The following is a 21983-nucleotide window of genomic DNA, read 5'->3' as shown; positions in this document are numbered from 1 at the left end:
CTGCCTGGTACGCAAGGACACGAACCGAGAGCACTCGAGCCGGCGATGTGACTGTGACCGCGTTGTTGTTTATGCAGCTTGTCGTTGCTTTCTTTTCTTGCGATGTTTTTTTTTTTTTTTTTCCCTTTGGTCGATCACATGATCAACACTTTTCACAGGGGCTGAAGAATGAACAGATTTCAAATTTTAAAAAGGGGGAGGAGGATATATTATGGTCGGGAGTCCCGAGTGCGGACGTATTCACGCTTGGTTCTATAGCTAGACAAGCGTGAGAGCGATAAAGTAGAGAGTTTTGATACAGTCTGGGCAAATTTTTGAGACGTAGAGTCGCAAAACGCCGAATTTGATTGAAAATTTGGTCAACCGAATTTGCGATTTGACCGGGAAATTTGGTCGATTAATATAAAACGCTCCGCACGAAGAAATGTGAAGAAAACTAGTTACATACATATTATGGTATCAATATAGATTAAGAATGTGTAGAAGATGCAGGCTTGCTGGTCGCTGATTTCTCGATGAGCCGGTCGATGGAGGTCTCCAGCGCGGACGTTTTGGGTCCCATTCCGCCTCTGTCCCATTGCTCGACAAACATGACGTCGCGGATTGCTTCCCGGACTTCTTCCCAGGCGGCCCTGACCTCTCTGGCGGTCTCTTCCACGTCTCTTAGCTTCTTCTCGGCCTGCAGTCTCTCTGCATGGGATGACCCCGACCCGCCGTTGACGCTAGCAAATGCTCCGCCACCCCGAGGTTTTCGGGGCTGTCTATTACTACTCGACTTGTCGCCATTTCTGTGGCCTGAGTCGGAAAAGTCGCTATCGCTGTCCTCAGACCTCGGCCTGCTGTGATTCCTTAGTGGTAGAGATGCCTGGTTCTGGTCCCGTAGTCTTAATTCACTGGCTGAGTGTCTCTCAAAATAGTCTAGTCTGTGGCCGCTGGGGCTGCCCGCTTCAAAGGAAATGTGCGTAGCAGCATCATCGTCGCTATAGATGGAATTCCCGCTGGGAGTAGGAGTGTAATCCCTTGGAGGAAACACCGTCTAAATGTTTGGACATGCCAATCTTTAACATCTTTGGGCTCAACCAGAAAGAGGTAGTGAAAATGAGAAAACTAACCTCGGGCAGCGTAAAGCCGGCTTTCAACAAATGCTGCACCCATCAAAATTAGCCATTGGTCATCAGCCAAAATGATGAAAAGACCAGCACTTACATTGTATTTTGACGATATGACTCCCGGGCTGGGTGTGTAATGACTGTAGAATCGCTAAATTTTTATCAAAACCATCAGTTTCAAATCAATTGATGAACGAAGGGCCGCGCTCAAAAAAAAATTATGAGAACTGGTCACTGGGGGATATTAACCCGATGAAACTCCTTCCACGTCATAGTAGGGTATTGGGTCCTGAGTCGGAATAGCCTCTCTTCCTCGTTCTTCCATCTCGAATACTTGCCCCTCTTCCCTCGCTTGCGGACGCCAGAGACCGCCGGGGACGCAGAGCCTTGGTCGGCGCTCATGTTTGGTAGAGACGGCGATGCGGCAGCCGAGCTGGGAGGTGGCATGACAATTGACCTGACCAGCAGTCGAGCGCTGAAAGAAGAGGCAGGTTAAGAGACCAACATGAGACGAAACGCAAGGGGGTGCGAATTTGGTTAATTTGGTACTTCGCTGTTATAATAAGGATGGCTGCGGTGAACAGGCTTTGTTTCAAAACGGGCTAACCAACTTCTTTGGTTGACTAGTGAATTTATCTCTGCCGACGCGTTAAATTATTAAATAACCGCCAATTCAACCCTCGGTTCGCCTGGGATGGTAATACAGCGCTATCTTGATGCTTATCGCCCTTTGCAGGATTCCTGGCTCGCCCGGGTTCGCGTGCATATAGCACCAACGTTGAATAATCAAATTGGTTGGCCATTTGGTTAGTTTGTTACGCGAGCCAATCAGTGGTTCGGCGGCGATGCTCCTTTTGATCCCCAGGGGGACGATCGATGGAGATTTGAGAAGCGCCCAGAGATGCCAATTGCTGTTCAATTACTGCTTGCAACTTTTGGTAGATACATGCATTATGCGGCCTAAAGGTGGCACAAGGCCTTATTGTGATGTCGGGTGACTATACGCAGACAAAACGACAGCTACATTGGCCATTGACGAACTCGAGTGATGAAATGTCGACTTTTGTCCGTCTTCCGTGGGCTTTTGCCGCTATCATGGATGTCTCACTTATTTATAGCTAGTTGGTGGATAGTTATAGAGTGTTCGCTATATTTGTCGGATGATGGTTATAATAGCCGTTATTATACAATTATCCACATCGTACCATTATGCACGAGGTCTCTATGTTAGAATCGCCACGAAGCTCCTCTTAAATGATAAAGAGTCGTTAAGTTCGACTTTTCAGGAGAATACGGACGGTCTGGTAACTTAGTCTGGACTGGAGGAAATAAAATATTAAGACAGTAGTTGATCAAGCTACCTAGGTATACCGCGAGTGTAATTAAAGAGCGACAGAGAAAGAAAAACAAGAGTAAAGGCGGTAGCCAACATCGAGCGAATAACTATTGGCCCCCCCATAATTTCTTCTTTTCCCAGATATTGTAACAGCTGACCGTTCGGAACCCGTTTGCAATACGGTGTATCATTTGCTATTTCATATATCGAGAATATCAGGCGTGGAGATACGAGTTGTCGTTATTTACTCCTTGCCACAGATGCAGGTGCTATGTGATGTTAGTATATATTCAGTGAATATGAAAGAAAACGTATCACTCACAGCGCAGGGTACCACCACAGTAGCCAAACTTGCGACCAATTGACTGGCACTATATACATATGTCAGTCCAAGACCTACAAGGCCGGAGGGGGGGGGGGGGGCAAAGAGATTAACTTACGTGAGAATTGCATTCTCTCTCGTTCAAGGGGCAGCCGAATCCGCGCTTTTCAAGATTCTCGGCGGCAACCTCGTCGGCTGGGACAGCAGGAGCATTGTCAACTGATGGAGCAGCGATGGCAGCGCTTCCCATGAGGGAGACAATGAGGACGGTGGCGAGCTTGGTAAACTGCATTTTGATTGTTTGTTGGGGGGTGAAGCTGAAAGGCTTTGAAATGGAGAGTTGTAGTGAAGAGTTGGGCTGGATGGTTGAGATTCTTTGCTGTTGAAATGAAAGTCGTCGAGCGAGGGAAGGGGGTAATTATGTCTTTTGAGAACGCCCTTTCAGCATGGTATCTCTGTCTGTTTTCGGGTATACAGAATCGTTGGATATGATAAGACTTGCTCCAATGACTTTGTTGGTCTAAAACGAAGCTGAAAATACCCTTTCAGGCAAATTTTCTGACATTCGTCTTTGTTTTTCTTGCTCATCATGCATCCACTGGTCGAAGTGATAATAATATGCATGACTGGGGGGCGCAAATAATGTCAACGCCGGGAAAAAAGAGAGCATTCTGTCTCCAGAAGGCTATGGGTTATGGGAAGCTCTTTGCCCGACAATAAGCAATCTTGCTGAAATCTTGGCGTTGAGAGCATATGTACTGTTATTCGCATTATTTCCATGCTCTTGGTATCCAGAAAAATGAAACATCTATCTCGTATACTTATTGCAGAGCATAAGGCGTACTGTTCAGCTCTTGGAATTCTCGAGAGAAATCTCCAATGCGCGATGATCGGTGCTAAATAAGGGTGGATTTCTCGCACCAGAGCTAAAAAGATCGACATTAGGCCCCGAGTGTCCTATGGAGTAAGTTGTTTCCCCATACCAGGATTGATCTGCAGCCTTGCCAAATAACAAGCTGACGAAGTCATAAGAAGGTTCCGAGATCTTGGATGCATTGCCTCTCACTTCTGCCTGCTCTGCTCTCTTTGACGCCATGGTATTGGCTGGGTATCGCGTTAGTGGTATAGGGCGGGGGTATACTAGCATCAAGCACAGCAGGCACTTGCTCTCACGCTGTAGATGGCGCCCTTTGCTCGTCTCCAAGTTGTATCTTGAACCTGCAGGCTGCTCGACTGTGGCTGAATTGTCGATGTCGTTGATTTGGCCAGGTTCAGTAAATAAAAAAAAGAAAATAGTCAGCAAAGAAGCAATTTAACCAATGGGAATAGCCCATTTACTGGATAATGAATTGCTGGCCAATAGGCGTTTGGCTAAGCCACTTTATACGCCCTAGCGCCGTTTGTGGTGGCGTCGGAGGGCGGGAAAAAAGGTACAAGCAACAGCTTCAGCCTGATCAAGAAGCACGTAACTCGAGGATACACACGCCCTACAGCAAACGGGACATTTGGATAGCTTCAAGAGCTGCAGCTGGCAACGAGCATCTTCATTTATCCGCTTTAGCTCTTCTTAGCTTCGATATTATCTTCTATTGGTGGACAAACAGCCGTGTTCAAAGCTGACCTGACCATGGGCTTCAACCCCACCACCACTATTTTGCTTATTGCTTTCTTACTCGTCGTCTTGCCGGCGAGGGTAGAAGCATTTGGAGCTGGAAGTAAGCTATTACCCCTGCCATGTTACACGAGCAATAGAGAGACCACAAGAAAGCTCGGAGAATACCCCTGGTTGTGTTCCTGGGTACTCCGGTCCCGCATCAATTCGGTTGGTGTACATGATATTGACGAAGACATACACAACTACTAGATATTGCTTCTGTTTCGGCCGTCGAAGGCAAGAACTGGCGCCATGGAGATATCGAAGATGTCATCAAGACCCTTGCGTTCATCAAGGGCCATAAATGGACCGCCAATATGGTAAAGAGAGTCTATTTTGGTAACTGGTTACGAGATTAGTGAGTTCCCCTGACATGCTAGTTACATTTCAGCTCTACTTTATATGGTATGACTGACATGGCTGTTGGCGTAGCTCGCAAGCTGTTGATGTTGGGACTCTGAAAAATGTCCCCGCTGACAGTGTCCGTGTCCTTGTGTGGGTCCTGTCTTTTATGACTTTTGGATATGCTACGGCAGAGTTTGAAGTTACCTCTGAGAGGCTTGGAGTGTATCGACCAGAAGAGCACATTGAGTATGTCGAATTGATCATAACCCGGGCCGCCGCTAGGTACTCTGCTGATATTTGGTCTATAGTAATCCAAAGGGATACGCAGACGATAAGGATGCAAGACAGTATGACCCACGTTTACGTGGTCCTGTCCAGCGAGTCGAGCTTGAAATCGACCCTGAAACTGGCATGAAAAACTACATTGCGAATGAACGAGGCAACTGGGCAACGAGTGCCGGCTATGTCAAGTACAGCTTCTCCCGTAGCATCCACTTTGCCCGACAGTACATCAATGGAGGCCACCTGCGCAAGGGTAAAGATGAGGACCTATACGAAGCCCTGCGCTGTCTGGGTCAAGGCTTGCATACTCTCGAGGACTTTGGTGCTCATACGAATTACTGTGAGCTAGTTTTGCGAGAGATGGGCATGCTTAATGTTTTCCCTCACACGGGAACGAACACGATGATGAACATCAAAGGGAAACACGTCTTCCCACTAGTAACAGGCACTTTTGGAATGGTGGATTTCCTCCACTCAGTGCTAGGAGAAGCATCTGACCATGTTACGCAATCTGAGATCAGCGAGTTGGACACTACGCTTGAAAATGCGGAGGTGGGCGGTGCTACGACAGGCTCAGTGAACGCCCTGACAAGCTTGCTGTCCAAAGTCCCTGGCATGGGTGATTTGATTGCTGAAGCCGAGAAGCTTAAGGCTAGCTCTCAAGCCCAGGCTCAGGCAAACAGCAATGCTGGCTACGGATACGGTGCCTCTAGAGGTGTCGACGACGGACAGGCACAGGCGTATGGTGCAGCGGGCGGATATGATCAGACAACTCGGGCTGGGCCAGGGGGATTGCCAAGTGTCGACCCACAGAAGGTTATTTCCCAGATATATCCGATCCTTGTCTTCAGAGACAATGTCGTGAGAAGAATCTCTTCCGTCGTATCGAAGATCCCCGGCCTCGAGTCCCTTGTCGAAAAGATTACTGATACGCTCAGCGTGTTTATATTCTCGTTGCTGTCTCCCTTCGTCAGACCTCTTATCAAAGTAGCAACCTCACAGCTGCAAACTGGGTCATCTGGGGTCATTAACACCTCCGAGCAGCATCAGTATGAGCCATGGACGGATCCAAACTGCACTGATCCAACTCACTCCCTGCTTTCAAAAGATCACTTTTCCAACATCCTTAATGAGCCGGCCGGACACGTGGCGGCCGCCATTCTCAAATATGTAGTGCCTCGAGTGTTATACGCATGGCAGCATGTCGATATCCCAGTCGAGGATGTCCTCGCAGATTGCCTGAGGGTATTTCATCACCCAGCGCTTCGAGACATGAACAACGAAGCTCATCGGACGATGTTTGAGGCTGTACAGAACTGGGCTCGCTCGAGACGTGACGGTGGTGCTAGCCTAGATACGGTCTTGAACGCACAGAGCGTAAGAGAAGGCAAAAACCATACTGGCGGCAACCCCCATCTGCAAGGGGGCGGTCACGGACATGGATCTGGGCACGGATATGGTCAACAGCCAATGCATGGAGCGGCCCATGGCTATCAGCCGCCCTATCAACAGCAACAGCAACATCAAAGTTACAACTCACCTCAATATGGCCAGCAGTCGTATCCTCATCAAGGTGGTGGCGGCGGTTCCCATCATAGCAGTAATCCACTATCAAACATACCAGGCCTGTCGGCCCTGGCAGGCCTTACCGGCAACTCTTCACACCAGGGGTCAGGCTACTCGAACGCAGGGTCAGCAGCATCATCTATTCCATGGGATAAACTGTCTCATCTGCCCATCCCAGGCGCATCCAATTTAGGCAAAATAGGAGGTTTCTTGTCGGGATCAGGGGGCCGAACAAGAGAGTTAGGTGATGAGACCAGCAGGGGTATCGCACCAGAAGAACATCCAGCATCACGAAGTACAACACCTCAACCTGAGATGCCACCACCCGCTGGCTACGAGCACTATCACCAGCAGAGAGAAGGTAACCCTATATATGAACCACCGAGCGAAGGTGCCCACACATATGATTACTACTATGGTCCAGGCCACAACAGCGGCTACGGTCACTCGCATCAGTACTAGTCAAAAAGCTGATATGAGACAGCCCCTCACAAAGAGAAAGCTTGCATGTACTTAGCTCGATAAACTCGCTAACACTTCAGATTTCGTCCGAAACCAGACGGAAACCGTTGCCCGAGTTGGACGGCGGAAAGTAGAGGACCCCATAAGAAAACGACCAGCCTCTGAGGCTGAAGGGGGTTGATGCCCAGTCTGATGTAACAACAGCCAAACTTCCCCAGACAAAGCTAAGCTGCCAATCATGGTGTACACATCCAATTGAAATGAGCAGGGATTTGACGTTGCACTACTGCGTGAAAGGAATATAATTCAACTTGCATGGTCTGTACTCTCTGCCTTCATTGTGTCCCGGTCCCGAATCTCCCTTAGCGAGAGCGCTAGAGGTCTTCCCACAGGCTGGTTGGTTAAGCAGCTAAGTAACTGGTTAACTCGTCAGGGAGTTATCGCGCTTTAGGCTGTGGGGCCGAGGATAGGATTCTTCTACTCGAATCGTTTCATCGTGAAGGAAGTTACTTCTTTTCAACTACTGGATTTTAATAATGCGTCTCACACCTGATGCTCCCTTCAATCACGATTCCGCTCCCAGAGAGGAGCTGTGAAACCCTCGGCTTGTTGCAACGTCTGGTCTAGTCAACCATTTAGCGTCTTGCATGGGGCGTGCATGGACTCTTCTAACGGCTATGTCTCGAGGAAGAGCTCCCCGATGCCCCTGGGTGGTGTACTTTTTGCTTCCGTAGTTTTTCTCTTGAAGGATCAGCTATATAAGGAGGCGCTCGCTGCCGCTGGTTCCGTTACAGTCGCTGCTCCAGGTCCAGCGTCTACCTGCTTGCTATCATTTCCTCTGCCGATTATCTACTCCCTATCAATTGAGGCAGTCAATCTAGATAACTAATTCACCATGATGCTCAAATCTGTTCTACCTGCCCTTGTGCATCTCGGCCTTGCTGCCGCCGCCGCCTCTTCGTCCGCTCCAGCCAGCACCACACAGTCCGGCAGCCCGTCTCCTACGATCTCGATATTCTTTCCCAACACGGCGCGGCCAACTGACGGCCCCATTGTAACACCTCTTGCAGATGCATCGGTGGTCGGCGTGGTAATATTTTTCTCTTCGTTAACGGTGCAAGAGGAAGAACAATTTAAATGAACATGACTGGCTGATTTGCCTCTAGAAAGAGCCATTGACCACCGTTGCTGTCTGTATCAACTTCGTTTCGCGACATTCGTGCGAGGCAGACTTGCTCCAGACCTTCACCGTTGGCGGCACCACTCTGCTCGAGTACAACGAGGTCAACACTGATGACGGCATGACTGGGTATGTCGTTCTGTACTTTACTAGGATTACGGGGCAGTTGATTGTAGTATGCTGACAGTTGAAACTAGAACAATTCATGGCGGCTGTACTATTCACGAAGCTGCTACCTGCAGCGTATCCTTCTCTACGGCGATAGCTAGCTTCAGCACTAACATGGTAGAAACTACCACCTATCCAGCATCAGAAATCACTTATGTTCCGGTCACCATCACCGCTGGAGCTGAGAAGCTGCCAAAGGCCACCCAGACCAGCGGCACTGGTGGCCCAAGTGGTACCGGCAAGCCAAACAGCGGTCCTAAAGTAACTGGTATGCCTAACCTGGCTCTTCTTGGTGGTGTCGCTGTTGTCGGTGCCGCGTTAGCTATGTAAGGACGTATTGTCTCTGTCAAGAGGCTGATGATGTGTACATATATATATTTGTTATGTTGGTTGAAAAATATCTAGTTATTCAGGGTATATATGAAAGCTCCCAATAATATGCAGGGTTGTCTATGGGATATCAACTTGAAGACGATGGATTCTGGATTTCAGCATGGAAGACATAATAGAAGGCATCAACTGGCTTACCAGTTTAGACATCTCTGCCAAGTTTCGGTATCCAAGAGCTTCCCCTGAAAAAGTTACAATGTAGTAACAGGCAACTATAAAGACCAGTAGCATCATATACACGACAGTATTCTACACTGGCATACAGTATCAATTTTTGACGATTAATTCCACTGCTTCATTATCGCTATGAGAATAACGCCACACAGACTAACTAACTGAAGGACATAAGCTTATTTTTACCCCAGATCACCTATCTGGTACCAAGAAGCGGGTCGGTTCGTCTTGTCGATCTTTAGAAGATCGGTATCTATGTCTGAGGATAGGACACTGGTGATTCAGTATTGTATATAGATAACATGGGAATTCTAGCCATGTTTGCTATGCATTTGCTATTGAGACATTACGGGAATAAAAGGTATAGTATAATACAATTAAAGTATGTGCGTGAATGCGCAATTTCCCGTGTTCATGAAGTCATATATGGGACGAGCACCCTGCGCCAGTCAGCCAGAAACGAAGTTGAAGTGAAGTAAAAGAAAGTCATAGATACCCATGATTCGTGAATAAACAGAAGCGTTCGTGCTCATAGTTTCGTCCCTTCCCAGCCACTGTCACTTGGGCGTCTGCCTCGCGGCTCTGGTCCGGCGGTGGAGGGCATCCGGGTCTGTCCAGAGGCTCCATCCATCCCTCCTCCATTGCTACTGCTGCCAGGGCGAGCATTTATTGGTGTTCTCTGGCTTTGATGTATCCGGGAATTCATTAGTAAGTGGACCTGCATCCTGACCGTGTTCAGCCCTGCTGTGAGATGAGCCATATCTTCCCTCACACGGAGGGTGTCATTCATCATTGATATATTTGTACGAGCCTCGAGGTCTGCAACTGTCGAGGTAAGTTGCAATACTTCTTCTCGCAGTGCCTCGTGGATAGATAGGAGGTAGGTTGTAGTGTTGCTATGGTACGGAGCCGAGGAGTTGATCGTAGGTGAGGAGGCGAGGGCATCCCTTGACGGAGAGACACTCCGATTCAACTCAGGCACTGGAAGATTAGCATTTTCAGTCCCGGAGTTGGATGTTAATTGTACTCTTGATGGAGGTCGTGAATTTGTCTGTGAGATTGCAGATCGTAGGCTAGCGATGCTGTCTTCAAGGAAAGAATTCTGTTGTTTCAGTTGTCGGATGGTGGAGTCCATAGTTTCGAGTCTTGCTGCTTGACTCTCGAGGTACGGCCCTAATCTGGCTAGCGGGCAGGACTCTTCGTGGTCCTTGAGCTCGGTTTTCAGGAGTCGCGTCACACATCCATACTTCGAAGCCTTGCAAGGTGCAGTAGCCTTTAAACAGCTGTCTTTGTGTTCTTGCTGATTGACCTTATAGTAGACTTCCTCGCAATCAGGGCAAGTCATTTCTATTTGCGGACATAGGTTTGTTGCATGTGCCTGTGAATGATTGTCAGCGTTGGTGTCCAGGGTTATCGAGTATTTACTGAGCAATGGCAAGTGCAAACCTCAAAGTCAAGTTCCATCACGGACTCCCCGCATTGCCCACAGTCTACAAGTGTATGCAGGCAACGATCTTCCGATCCTAAATCCTTTTTGCGGATCTTCTTCTCGCATTGGGCATCGGGACATGGCATCCATCGATACTCACAGTACTTATCTACATGAACTTGCGCATGGCCACGCTGTATGGTCTCGGTACAACCTTCAGCATGATACGGACACTTCACCAATATGTCATCACACATGGCGACCACAAGTCGCGGCACGGTTGTATACGTAGCATTTGTAGGCGTACGGCAGGTAGGACAAAGAAATTCGCTTGGCTGCGTGAACTGGTTCATATCGCTTGAGGATTTGATACAATCATCCAGACAAGACCGGCAAAATATGTGATCGCATCGTAGTCGAGTGGGGGTGATGAACGGGCAATGGCAGACGAGGCACATGAGATTCTTGTTATATTCAGACACGGCTTCGAGAGACCGCAGGTCTATAGCGTTGTCACCGGTGCCAGATGCCATTCTTGCCGTCCTGCACAGTATGGTGCTCTGAAGCGCAAAGGGCTGTGTCTGATATGCAAACCCGAGGGGCGGACAGTGGGGGTGAGTCGTTGTTCGAGATATATATACTGTAGAATCGGCGGGAGCTCGAGCAGCTGACGGGATCAGTCCCAAAGGAGCAGAGGTATATCCTCGTCTGCCATCAGAGCAAGATAGACTCGAGCAAAGCGGCGAAACTAGATATCTGGCTCCGGCAAGCAGCAAACATCGACCAACCTCCCGGCTCGTTTCAACTTGGTTGCTGTCGCTCACTTTGTTTTTTTGATATCAAAGAAAAAGCAAAAGCCGATGGAATTTGCACGTGATAAAGCTTAGTCATATACATGTGACCGTCAAGTCACATGATCTGAGTAGGGATTATTATTTATCCAGATTTGATTAGTCATTGCCAAGGCCGTGGATGGAAAGCGAATAACACTTCTGTGGTCCGTGCGCGAAGCTAATTACGACGTCAAAGTCGCTCTTTTGGCTGTTTGAGATGTTGAGACGCCAGGCATCAGCTAGAACCAACTCATCTCATAGACATTCTTTGATAGAACGGAGCATGAGATTGAGAGCAGCGGTTATTCTGGTTTAATAGCCCATTGCTAGCTCTGCCTACTTCGCTTTTGTGGGACACCGGAGACTGTCGGCACAACAAAAAACTCGGGGTCATATATAGAATACCAAGGCTGATCATCGACCATGAGCAACCCATCTCAACTTTTTCTTTTAGCAGACCACATAAAGCTCTCTCTGCTAGAGCGGCAAAGAGCAATCTCCCTTGACCTTGAACCTAATGCGCAGGATGGAGAGATATCTCGTTCGTTAGAGTCGTTGCGAGAGGGTCTGGAATCGGCTGAGAGGGAAGCCCAAAGGCTGGTCTCTGCTGGGGATGCGTAAGTTCGACCACTCTATTGAGAGACAATATTTAACTAATGTTACGATTGGTAGATCATCAAATGACTTCAAAGAGCAAACTAGCTCCCTACGAACCCAGTACGAGGACCTCTCACGTCAATTCCATGGCGACAATGCACCCTCCCTATCCACCCAACCAAACTATGAAGATCTGGCCCAAGACTTCATTCGTGCAAGCAGCACTCCGTCCATCCTCAAGCATCCTACACCACAACACCCGGTCTCAAAGTCTGTTCGTTTCACGGACACTTTAACCGCTAGTGCTGAAGAGCATGACCCCAACCGCGATGCCCTGCTTAGACCATATTCTGACTCCCCACAGCCTAGCTTCGACCCTTCAGAAGCTACAAACCAGGAAATTCATGATTATCACAGCCAGGTCATGCAGGAACAAGATGACCACTTGGACCGTCTGGGTGAGTCAATTGGGCGCCAGCACCAGCTGAGTATCCAGATTGGAGATGAGCTGGAAGGGCAAGTTGCCCTTCTGGATGACATGGACGGCCATGTTGAAAGACACCAAGGCCGGTTGGATGGAGCAAGAAGAAGCCTCGGGCGATTTAGAGAAAAGTCAAAGGGAAGCAAGGGTATGATGACCATCATTGGACTGATCATCGTACTGGTGATTTTGATCGTGATTCTCAAGTGATCCAGTCATTGTCTCTTCCTCATTTTGTGTCTCATTCCCCTCTGTTTTCTACTTGTAACGATTTCCATGACCTCACAAGGATAGCATTTTTGCTACCTTGTTTACTTTCCTTGCTTTAATCTCGTTACCACATAACTTGGAGTGTATTACATATATCCCTACGGCCCTAGCTGGTCATTTGTTTTGTTTCCTATTTTAAAGGGCGTTATTTTTGGAGGGGATAGCTGGCGTCACTACATCGTATATATCGCTTTCCTTTGTTCAGTGCGAATATCGGTCAATCCTCGCGAATACTTGAACAACCCAGATTAGTTCCTTTTGTTGTTATTTTCGCAGCATAAAACGTCAGTCGATTACCAGTCACGTTGGACTGTCTCTAAACAAAGATGCATATTTGTACTGTTGGTGAGAACGATGTAGCTTCTTTCGGTTACTTGAGCCGCGATTCTTAGCTTGTGGAAAGTTTTATGGCGAATAACAGACGAAATCATTGCTATTTTATTGTTGGGCATAAATACCATAAACTCGTCTTAAGTATGACTTCCTACGTCTACTTTTTGTAGGCCTCCATGCTATGCATTGTTGAAATGACTTTCGGCTGGACAATCGCTAGTAGTGGAACCGGCACAATGACGAGAAGAATAAAAGCGAGCAATGACTTTGCACAGCCGTATCCAAGAGATTTATACATGTAGGGCGCAGCAACTGGTAGGAACGTTCCCATGAGGTATCGCATCGGCAGGACAGCTGCAACTGCTGAGGCAGATCTATCTCCAAAGATATCGACAAGAAAGTTCATCATTGGGGTCGTGCTGGAAGCCAGAGAGAACCCACACAGGCTGGTAGCAAGGGTTGGAACGATCCAGTGTACGTGATATTGCAAAGACCACCCGTAGATGAACAGGCCTGCTGGAAACAGAGCAATGTCAGGGATGGTGGGTATTAGGCTATTTTGCGGCAGAGGCTGGTCATCTATTCCAATGAGGGCTGGTTTGCGAGTCGATAAACCCCTATATAGGAATAATAAAGGGTGAAACGACAGTCAATGACTCCAGTAAGTGTTCCGAGAGCTAAGCATTGCCGCTGTGCAAAGACAATACGCCGAGATGGTCTCGCATGAAACGGCTGGCCTGTCTGATATCGTACAGAACTGCATCGGCTGGCCCCAGAGCACAATCGACTTTGGCAGCTGGACTCAGTATCAGAACGTGGATGGAAGAGTCACCTTGGAGCTTCCAGGAGCCATTGGGGTATCAGGGCACGCAGAAACATGTCATTTGCTTGTAGTAGTCGCTTTTCCGGACTCCAACAAGTGACAATAGGATGGCCATCAGGGTGAGCATCGTGAGAGGCGCTTCTGGCTGCGGTTTGCGTGGAGTTGGAGAAGTTGCAAGGAGTAACAACATCCTATTGGGCAGGCCTTGATATGCGATTCATGTAACTAAAGACAGTTAGATCTCCTTCAGCTAACAAAATGATCTGCAATGCTGAATTTATTCTGTATATAACTTGACGATTCTTTCCGATAATTATTATTTCCTGATTACCGTCTCATCAAAAGATTCTCGTCGTCAATCATGTCGTACTCTGTCTATCGCGTTGCCTCCGCCGGCCTCCCTCGCGACCACCACGCCATCTTCGTCGAGACCAGCGAGAACGGCGAAAAGACCGGCCATCTATTCCAGGTTAAGGGGAATATACAGAACGGCATGTCCTTCGAGCAGAGACCTGAAGGCCAGCCGGAGGCCTCGAGCTCGTTCATCGACAAGCAGGAGATCGGGGCCGTTACGCACGCAAACTACTATCGGATCTAGGGGATATGCGAAGGCATTCCTCCTCCACGGAAGCAGTTCGAGGGTGCAAAGAGGCTTTATCCCAAGGAGCCCATCAGGCGATGTCAGGAGTGGACGGCTGAAGCCATACAAGCCTTGAAAGAGGCTCAGGTCTTGCTGTGACGGAGCTTTATATAACACTGCTCTCGGGAGATATAAACTACCATCTGGTCCAGAAATATATATACGGCGTACAATTTTGAAACTGTTGTGTGCCAATTATGATCAGAGCCATCGAAGAAAAGCTCATTGATACTGCTTTACTATTATCATGCAGTCGGGGTCTATTGTCCGCCACCAGCAACCTCGCACCGCTTCAGCATCACCATCTCAATAGCCATGCCGGGTCCAAACGATGCCGCCACAACATGACCGCGTTGCTTCTCATACGTCCGCAGCCGGTCGAGTACTGATAATATGGTTGGACTCGATGAATTTCCTCGAGTCCTATATATTTCTCGGCTCGCTTGAAGCTGGTCCTCCGTCAGCTGCATTGTCTCTTGGACCCCGTCGATCAGAGCTTTCCCGCCAGGGTGCACCGCCCAATCGAAATCGTCTATGCCCAAGTGTATATCTGCTGCTAATACTTGTTCTTCATACGATGGCAGCAGCTTATGGAACATCGGCCCAATCGCTCCCTTTGCATAGGTTGGGATATCTTTGGTCAAAACACTCCGAAAGCCTACGAACAGTCAATGTTTCCTCTATCATCGGGACATATCCGCAAAAAGCATAGACTTACCATATGGATCCGTATAGCATGTGAGGTGTTGCATAGTGTCCGGTATTAGAGCATTGTCCCACTCAATCAGCTCGAAAATCGGACTCGCACTACTTTCTTCCAGTGCAGTCTTGTTGCACAGGATAAACGCTGCCGCTGCGTCTGAGAACAATGCCCCAGCTATGTTGACTTTACTGAGATCTGTACATTGTTCTGCCTCTGCCAGGTCATGCCGAACGTTAGGTGTGCAAAGCTCGCAGGCATACACTAATATGCAAGCTTTTCTTCCGCGCATGGTTGCTCCGCAAGCTACCTGAGAAGCCACTCTCATAATGGACAATCCGCCAGCACATCCTACCCCGTGGAGTAATATACGGCTTGTTCTCTCCGGCAGACCAAGCCTTTCGTTCACAAGGAGGTCATACCCGGGATTGCCTTGGTTGGTACACGTTACACTGACAGTGTGTGTTATCTGCTCTGGAAGGACGCCCGCTTCCTTCATTGCTTTCATGCACGCTTGCACTGCGAGATCGACCCCATCCCGACGAAATAGCTCGTCAAGGTCAGCAATCGATGGCGGAACGGGGTCACAGGCAAATCCAGTTTCATAGGACCGAATTGATGAACGAGTTTCAATTCCTGTCGAGGCATTGATTTGAAGCAGCTTTTGGAGACTATATGGTGATGACGCAGAGTTAGCATTGTGAACTTTTACGCTTTTGTGGAATGCTGCCTCGTCCTGCTTAATACCTTACCCAGGGCGCCGGATATCGTGAAACCGTCCGGCAAAGCAAGTTAGTTTTTCATGGTCGAGGAGATACGGCGGATATTGCGACCCTAGGCCAACTATGAATAGGCCTGGAGCCACAAGAGGATTGCTGGCGCATCTAGAGGCAGGCATCGTCTCAGATCAACGACATGCATTTTTTTTTTTTTTTTTTTTTCGGAGTTGGGCTGAGTTGGGAATAAAATGAATACGAGAAGATTGAACCCCATCCCACAATCTCTGCAGCAAAATGCGCCTGGTCTAAGGAAGCTATCTTCCCTCAGCCTCATGACAAAATCCCTGCCGTCATGCCTCTCACCTGCAGGCCACTTGGGTGTCACGCATCCGCAGTCCTTTTCGAAACGAACCGATCGCCAGTAATCTATAGCACTCTTATGGATATGCCGTACATATATATCATGAGCGGGAATCTCTTCGAAGCGGAGGCTGTCTATCGTACACAGAGGCGCTCGTACTGTCCATTTGGGACATATCAACTACTATTCCTTCCACCAAGGATAGTAGACAAGTACTCCAGGTCATTATGATGAATGCCAGCTTCTCGGATTGGCGGGGCTCTTCCCTGGGAATCGAATACTCACTTATACTTAAGGGGGGGATGAAACACAACGTCAGGGATATCCTCAATGGTGGTTGTTGGTAGCAGATGGCCGTATATACCACATCATATTGCCTGTCTGGTTCATGGTGAAGCCCAGCAGAGTCTCAACAACTCTTTCTCCAGGCATAAGACAGAGAGAAAAATTATAAGTGCCAATAAAAAAATATTAAGACTGTCCTATGCTGCTAGTTTCCGGAAAGTTCCTCTACAACCATATAAAAACGCGTTAGGGCACCAAGAATGAGAATTTTTCATCAACACCACTCTCAACCTGTCTTGTTATTCCCTCTCACATTAGCCTTTTCTGCCTATTGGCTAAGATACTCAACCAGAATCAAGAGGATTGCTGTTTTGATACCATCCTGAAGATTTGGCCTATCTCATGGCGACATCAGGAGGCAAGACCGGTAGGCGGGAGGCCCGCCCTCCTGGAAGGGCGCAGAGAATGGGGGAAAATTCGAGGCCAGGCAAGCAGAATGCTCAGAAGAGAACCAAAACCAAGCCGTGTCGCTTTATCGAGCATGAAAAGACGTGTCCATATGGCGAGAACTGCACGTATTCGCATGATACCGCAAAGTTCAGCACCGAGCAAGTCAAGAAGTCATCCAACTCTTCAAAGGAACAGCAAGAAAGAATGAACTACAACGCTTGGAAGCGGATTATCAAGAGTCCTCCAAAGCAAAATGACCTTGCTACGATAAAACGTCTTTGGACTGGAGCACTTGATATCTTGGAGGGGTTTGATCGGAACTGGAAACAGATGCTCCCTCGGGATCTTGACGCAGACGAGAATTTTGGCCGCGAGCATATCCAGACTCTCCTGAACATGAGGTCTCATGGTAATGGATGTAAAACTTTTGTTGAGCTTTCACAAACTTTTCTTGCAGTGATTACCCATCCTGCCATGCTGGACTGTCTTTCGATAGACACTGTTGTCGGAGGGCTGTATAATTTTATCAGCGGGACTAACGGCCAAAGAGCAATCGGATTTTTTACGCGTCTTTGTACCAATCTCGCAACGGCATATGGTCAATCGGTGATTCTGAAATCGATGGCCGAGACTACACTCACTTCTGTGGGAATTGCATTGCACGAGCTCTTGAGGAGAGAACAACGAGCAGCGTACAATGATGAGCTGCCGGACTTGGTCACTTCTTTGGAGAACGCTGCTAGCGCATTGGACATTGACACACAATTGATTAGATTTAACTCCAGCATTGCTGAGGTTAGAGCTAGGATTGGGCGTGCAATTGGCCTATTAAAAGACAAAGAGATTGACGATACTGTTACAGTCGATGGGTTCTCAACTACAGCTGTCAAGTCGTATCCACGGCCGATTTCTGTGCCAGGAACTCGACATGATAACGACCACGCTGATATTACAAAGATCCGAATAATGCCAACCAACGAAGAGATTTGTTGCGAACTGCCTGATTATCTACCAACGACCGATTGTGATCAACCTTCTTTCATCACGAATGCCACTGACCGTCACATAGATACTTTGTTTCGCCTACTTCGGCACGACATCTTCGGAGAATTAAAACATGCTCTTGGGATATTGATACACGCCATAAAAGAAGATGAAAGCATACAGCGAACCTGGAATCCTCCTGTTGGAGATATTCGAGCATATGCGTATCCTAATGCTCGCATTCAATATGTTTCATTTGAACGAAGAACAGGCATTGAAGCCCAAGTATCGTTCAGTCAACTGCCCGCCCTTCAAAAGAAGACGTCTGCTGAGAGAAGCAAGTGGTGGGCAGACTCAAAGCGCCTAGAAGAAGGTATTCTTCTATGCTTTGTTACTGTTTCATCTGGAATACCTTCCGTCTTGTTTCTTACCGTTAGCAAAAAAAACCACTGATCTCAAGGAGTCTCGCAACTTGGGCTCAAACGAATATAACGCTACGATTACTACAAAGCTGGTCACTCGTAACCGGGCGGAGTTTGCCTTGTTAACAGAATTAAGCAGCAAGAGCACAAATGGAGTTTTGGTTGAGTTTCCGGGGGTAATCCTCGCAACGTTTATGCCTATTCTGAACAATCTCCAGGCAATGCAATCTTCTGGCTATATACCATTCTCTCAATGGATATTGCCTGATCGGGCTACTATTTCCGGAGAGCCAGCACAAATACTCCCACCACTTTATACTAGAAATCGAAATTACTTCTTTATTTTGGACCCCATACTCAAAAGGAAAGATGACAGCCTGTCATTTAGTCCCACTACCTCTTGTAGCACAACCATTCTTCAAAACCTTGAAGAGCGGACTACTCTTGACCACGGACAATGCCAAGCGCTTATAGCAGCCTTGACCAGAGAGTATGCTTTTATACAAGGCCCGCCGGGTACAGGAAAATCGTACATTGGTATCCATCTGATGAAGGTCCTTCTAGCCTGCAGCAAGAAGTCAAAGTTGGGCCCTGTGATAGTTGTGTACGTTTCTCCACATGCCATTGATGTGCCGAAAGACTAACTCCTATTTAGATGTTATACTAATCATGCCTTGGATCAATTCCTTGAAGAATTAGTAAAGGCGGGTGTCGAGAAGCTTATTCGGATCGGAGGACAAAGCAAGTCGAAGATCTTGGAGGGTCATAATCTACGAGTTGTGTCAAATGGCGAGGGAAAAACAAGGAACGAGTCGTTTTTCGTTGCTAAAGCTTATGAAGCCCTTCAGAAAAAGGAGCCCCTGATTCACACTTCACTCGCCGCTTTGCACGCCTTGAGAAAGGAACAGAGGTGGGGAAGTCTGAAGACCAATATTTTGCATAGACTGAAGGGCCATATCAAGCAGAGATACCCCCTGGCATTCAATAAATTTTCCCGAGTTGACGAGAACGATTATGAGATTGTGGGAAAAGATCCATTTGATGTCTGGTGTGAAAAGGCGATACCAAGAGAGCTTAGAGCACGATTCTCAATAAACGAAGAAGCCAATATTCAACAGATTCTCGAGAACGTCACTGCAGAGAATATATCCAATCTGCCAATTCCCGAGAGAGAACTTTTGATTAATTTTTGGGCTAGAGAATATTGTGAAATCCACCGCGACCAGTTATTTGAACTTGTGGATGAATGCTCTAAACTTCACGAACAGCTGAATAGGATACACGATGAGAGAGATAGAAGGGTACTTGAGAGTGCAGAAGTCATAGGTGTTACCACGACGGGGCTTGCGAAAAGAATTTCTGTCCTTCGACGCCTACGAAGCAAAGTCGTCATCTGTGAGGAAGCTGGAGAGGTTATGGAGCCCCATATGATATCAGCCTTACTGCCGAATGTCGAGCATTTCATTCAAATAGGAGACCATCAGCAGTTACGTCCGCAAATCAACAACTACGAACTGTCACTTGAAAGCAAGCAGGGTGAAGCTTACCAGCTTGATCGAAGTCAGTTTGAACGGCTCTCTATTGGAGAGCCAGGCAGAGCCCCATTTCCGGTAGCACAACTAGATACCCAGAGACGAATGCGCCCTGAAATTTCTTGTTTGATCCGGATGACCCTTTATCCTCGTCTTGTTGATCATCCATCTACAAAAACGTTTCCTGATGTGGTTGGGATGCGAAATAATGTATTCTGGCTTGACCATGAGAATATGGAAGATTCGTCGAATTCCGATCAACACCAAAGGTCACACAGCAACAGTTGGGAAGTTGATATGGCTCAATCTCTTGTCCGTCACATTATTCGGCAAGGTGTTTATGAGAGCAAAGATATTGCTTTGTTAACGCCATATACTGGCCAATTGCAGAAGCTGCGAGCAAAGTTGAGGAGCGACTTTGAAATTGTCTTGAGTGACCGGGATCTAGAGACACTTGCTAAAGACGGGTTTGATGAAGAGACAAGCACACATTTAGAAGAAGACCAATAGGATGTTGCAAAACGTCAACAGAGATCCGTTGAAAAGAAAAACCTGAGCGAGTTCCTTCGTGTCGCAACCGTCGACAATTTCCAAGGCGAGGAGAGCAAGATAGTCATCATTTCTCTCGTTCGAAGCAACAAGGAGAAGAAAGTTGGATTTCTGCGAACGACCAACCGTATCAATGTCCTCCTTAGCCGGGCTCAGCATGGCATGTATTTGATTGGAAATGCAGACACCTACTCGAACGTTCCAATGTGGGCCAAAGTTATAGGTATGTTAGATGCTGAGCAGTCGGTTGGAAAGCGACTTGGGCTTTGTTGTTCACGACATATGGACACAGTGATGCAAGTCTCTGAGCCTCTAGATTTTGAAAAATTCAGCCCGGAAGGAGGATGTCAATTGCCCTGTGATAGGCGTTTAACTACCTGCGGACACAAATGTCTGGCCCGATGCCACTCAGATGCCATGCATGAAGTGTTTCAATGCCCACAACCATGCCAACGCCTACACTCTCCTTGCAAACACGGCTGCCAAAAGCAAACCTGTGGAGAGGATTGCGGCGTCTGCATGATAAAGATTGACAACGTCCTGCTTCCATGTGAACACACTGAGGATGGTGTTCCTTGCTACAGAACACAGGATGTTAAAAGCATCAAGTGCAATGCCAGGGTCCAAAAACGAGTCCCAAAATGCAATCATCTCGTGGATGTTCCATGCTTCCGAGACGTTTCCATAGCTTTCTTATGCCCCACAAAATGCGAAGCATCATTGCCCTGTGGTCACCGCTGTCCAGGGACCTGCAGCAAATGCTACGATAGCGAGCACCAGGAGTGTACCAAAATATGTGGAAGAAGGTTCGGAACTTGCAACCACACATGTCCTAGAACCTGTCACGATGGTACGGACTGTGGTCCTTGTCTGGCCCCATGTGAGGTAATTCTAGCGCTATGGCTCAGTCCTGTCAAAACGTTGAAACTCATGCTGATTCACAAAATAGGTTAGATGTTCTCATTCTCAGTGCACGCTACGCTGCCACGAACCTTGTGCTCCTTGTGTTGAAAGCTGCACTTGGTCATGCGAGCACCAGGGGAAATGCGAACTGCCATGTGCTGCTCCCTGTAATCGTCTTCCCTGCAACGAACGCTGCTCGAAGAATCTCTCCTGCGGACACCAATGCCCAGGAATCTGTGGTGAAGAATGTGCTGAAGGCTACTGTCAAAAGTGCTCCACTAAACTTGATGCTCGAGTGGATTTTGTTGAGATGAAATCCTACGAAGACATTGATGTTAACGAGACTCCAATCGTTGTTCTTGGATGTGGCCATTTCTTCACAACGGAATCCGTGGACTGTCTGATGGATATGGCTGGCGTATATGAAATTAACAAAAACGGGGAGTTTACTGGATTGAAAGACATATCCACAGATTTGGCGCCATTCATACCTTTATGCCCAGATTGCAAATATCCAGTGAGACAGTTTGCTACCCGGAGGTATAACAGAGTAGTTAATCGGGCAGTCATTGACGAAATGTCGAGACGCTTCCTCTCAAGCGGAAAAGATGGCCTCCAAGAATTAGAACGGCAAATTGATGAACTGAAAAATTGGCAACAAGAAAACAGAGAGAACGTGATTAA

The 21983-nt window shown here is 47.7% G+C and overlaps 10 protein-coding genes across 10 annotated transcripts in view; 5 read left to right on the top strand and 5 right to left on the bottom strand.

Annotated features, from left to right (window-relative positions):
* Positions 1-469: 469 nt before the first annotated feature.
* TERG_02301 (uncharacterized protein) lies at positions 470-1556 on the bottom strand (the record flags this gene model as incomplete). The annotated part of the gene is made up of 4 exons (XM_003237536.2): positions 470-1036; positions 1113-1145; positions 1207-1260; positions 1359-1556. The coding sequence occupies 4 exons, from the start codon at positions 1554-1556 to the stop codon at positions 470-472; spliced, it is 852 nt and encodes a 283-aa protein (XP_003237584.2).
* A 1129-nt stretch (positions 1557-2685) lies between these two features.
* Positions 2686-3059, bottom strand: TERG_02300 (uncharacterized protein; the record flags this gene model as incomplete). Its single annotated transcript, XM_003237535.1, has 3 exons — positions 2686-2714; positions 2768-2816; positions 2886-3059. The coding sequence occupies 3 exons, from the start codon at positions 3057-3059 to the stop codon at positions 2686-2688; spliced, it is 252 nt and encodes an 83-aa protein (XP_003237583.1).
* A 1194-nt stretch (positions 3060-4253) lies between these two features.
* Positions 4254-7829, top strand: TERG_02299 (uncharacterized protein). The gene is made up of 4 exons (XM_003237534.2): positions 4254-4482; positions 4632-4779; positions 4854-5012; positions 5075-7829. Exons 1-4 carry the CDS (start codon positions 4395-4397, stop codon positions 7074-7076), a joined length of 2397 nt encoding a protein of 798 aa, XP_003237582.1. The 5' UTR covers positions 4254-4394; the 3' UTR covers positions 7077-7829.
* Positions 7830-7971: 142 nt separating this feature from the next.
* TERG_02298 (uncharacterized protein) lies at positions 7972-8754 on the top strand (the record flags this gene model as incomplete). The annotated part of the gene is made up of 3 exons (XM_003237533.1): positions 7972-8166; positions 8243-8385; positions 8454-8754. The coding sequence occupies 3 exons, from the start codon at positions 7972-7974 to the stop codon at positions 8752-8754; spliced, it is 639 nt and encodes a 212-aa protein (XP_003237581.1).
* Positions 8755-9517: 763 nt separating this feature from the next.
* On the bottom strand, positions 9518-10499 carry TERG_02297 (uncharacterized protein; the record flags this gene model as incomplete). The annotated part of the gene is made up of 2 exons (XM_003237532.2): positions 10435-10499; positions 9518-10366 (listed from the first exon to the last, which is right to left on the bottom strand). Exons 1-2 carry the CDS (start codon positions 10450-10452, stop codon positions 9518-9520), a joined length of 867 nt encoding a protein of 288 aa, XP_003237580.2. The 5' UTR covers positions 10453-10499.
* A 1364-nt stretch (positions 10500-11863) lies between these two features.
* Positions 11864-12538, top strand: TERG_02296 (uncharacterized protein; the record flags this gene model as incomplete). The annotated part of the gene is made up of 1 exon (XM_047747896.1): positions 11864-12538. One exon carries the CDS (start codon positions 11864-11866, stop codon positions 12536-12538), a length of 675 nt encoding a protein of 224 aa, XP_047603865.1.
* Positions 12539-13088: 550 nt separating this feature from the next.
* On the bottom strand, positions 13089-13810 carry TERG_02295 (uncharacterized protein; the record flags this gene model as incomplete). Its single annotated transcript, XM_003237530.1, has 2 exons — positions 13089-13548; positions 13764-13810. 2 exons carry the CDS (start codon positions 13808-13810, stop codon positions 13089-13091), a joined length of 507 nt encoding a protein of 168 aa, XP_003237578.1.
* A 305-nt stretch (positions 13811-14115) lies between these two features.
* Positions 14116-14493, top strand: TERG_02294 (uncharacterized protein; the record flags this gene model as incomplete). Its single annotated transcript, XM_003237529.1, has 2 exons — positions 14116-14322; positions 14353-14493. The coding sequence occupies 2 exons, from the start codon at positions 14116-14118 to the stop codon at positions 14491-14493; spliced, it is 348 nt and encodes a 115-aa protein (XP_003237577.1).
* Positions 14494-14654: 161 nt separating this feature from the next.
* TERG_02293 (uncharacterized protein) lies at positions 14655-15992 on the bottom strand (the record flags this gene model as incomplete). The annotated part of the gene is made up of 3 exons (XM_003237528.1): positions 14655-15052; positions 15113-15765; positions 15847-15992. The coding sequence occupies 3 exons, from the start codon at positions 15990-15992 to the stop codon at positions 14655-14657; spliced, it is 1197 nt and encodes a 398-aa protein (XP_003237576.1).
* An 869-nt stretch (positions 15993-16861) lies between these two features.
* TERG_02292 (uncharacterized protein) overlaps positions 16862-21983 on the top strand; it is a gene marked incomplete at both ends in the record, with an annotated part of 6148 nt that continues 1026 nt past the window's right edge. Inside the window, 5 exons of the mRNA XM_003237527.1 lie at positions 16862-18266; positions 18331-18919; positions 18971-20314; positions 20381-21281; positions 21346-21975. Of these exons, the coding sequence (XP_003237575.1) occupies positions 16862-18266; positions 18331-18919; positions 18971-20314; positions 20381-21281; positions 21346-21975 (4869 nt within the window). The remainder of the gene's footprint in view (positions 18267-18330; positions 18920-18970; positions 20315-20380; positions 21282-21345; positions 21976-21983) is intronic.

This window comes from Trichophyton rubrum (genome assembly GCF_000151425.1).
Source record: "Trichophyton rubrum CBS 118892 genomic scaffold supercont2.2, whole genome shotgun sequence".
Classification (NCBI taxonomy): Eukaryota; Fungi; Ascomycota; class Eurotiomycetes; order Onygenales; family Arthrodermataceae; genus Trichophyton; species Trichophyton rubrum.
Note: the sequence above shows the minus strand (reverse complement) of the source record. Positions and strands in the feature narration are given on the sequence as shown.

Bases quoted from the DNA above. Each gene is read 5' to 3' on its own strand.
- TERG_02299 (XM_003237534.2), top strand. From the start codon at position 4,395: ATGGGCTTCAACCCCACCACCACTATTTTGCTTATTGCTTTCTTACTC. The intron at 4,780-4,853 runs GTGAGTTCCCCT...CTGTTGGCGTAG, and splicing joins GGTAACTGGTTACGAGATTA to CTCGCAAGCTGTTGATGTTG. The intron at 5,013-5,074 runs GTATGTCGAATT...TTTGGTCTATAG, and splicing joins CGACCAGAAGAGCACATTGA to TAATCCAAAGGGATACGCAG.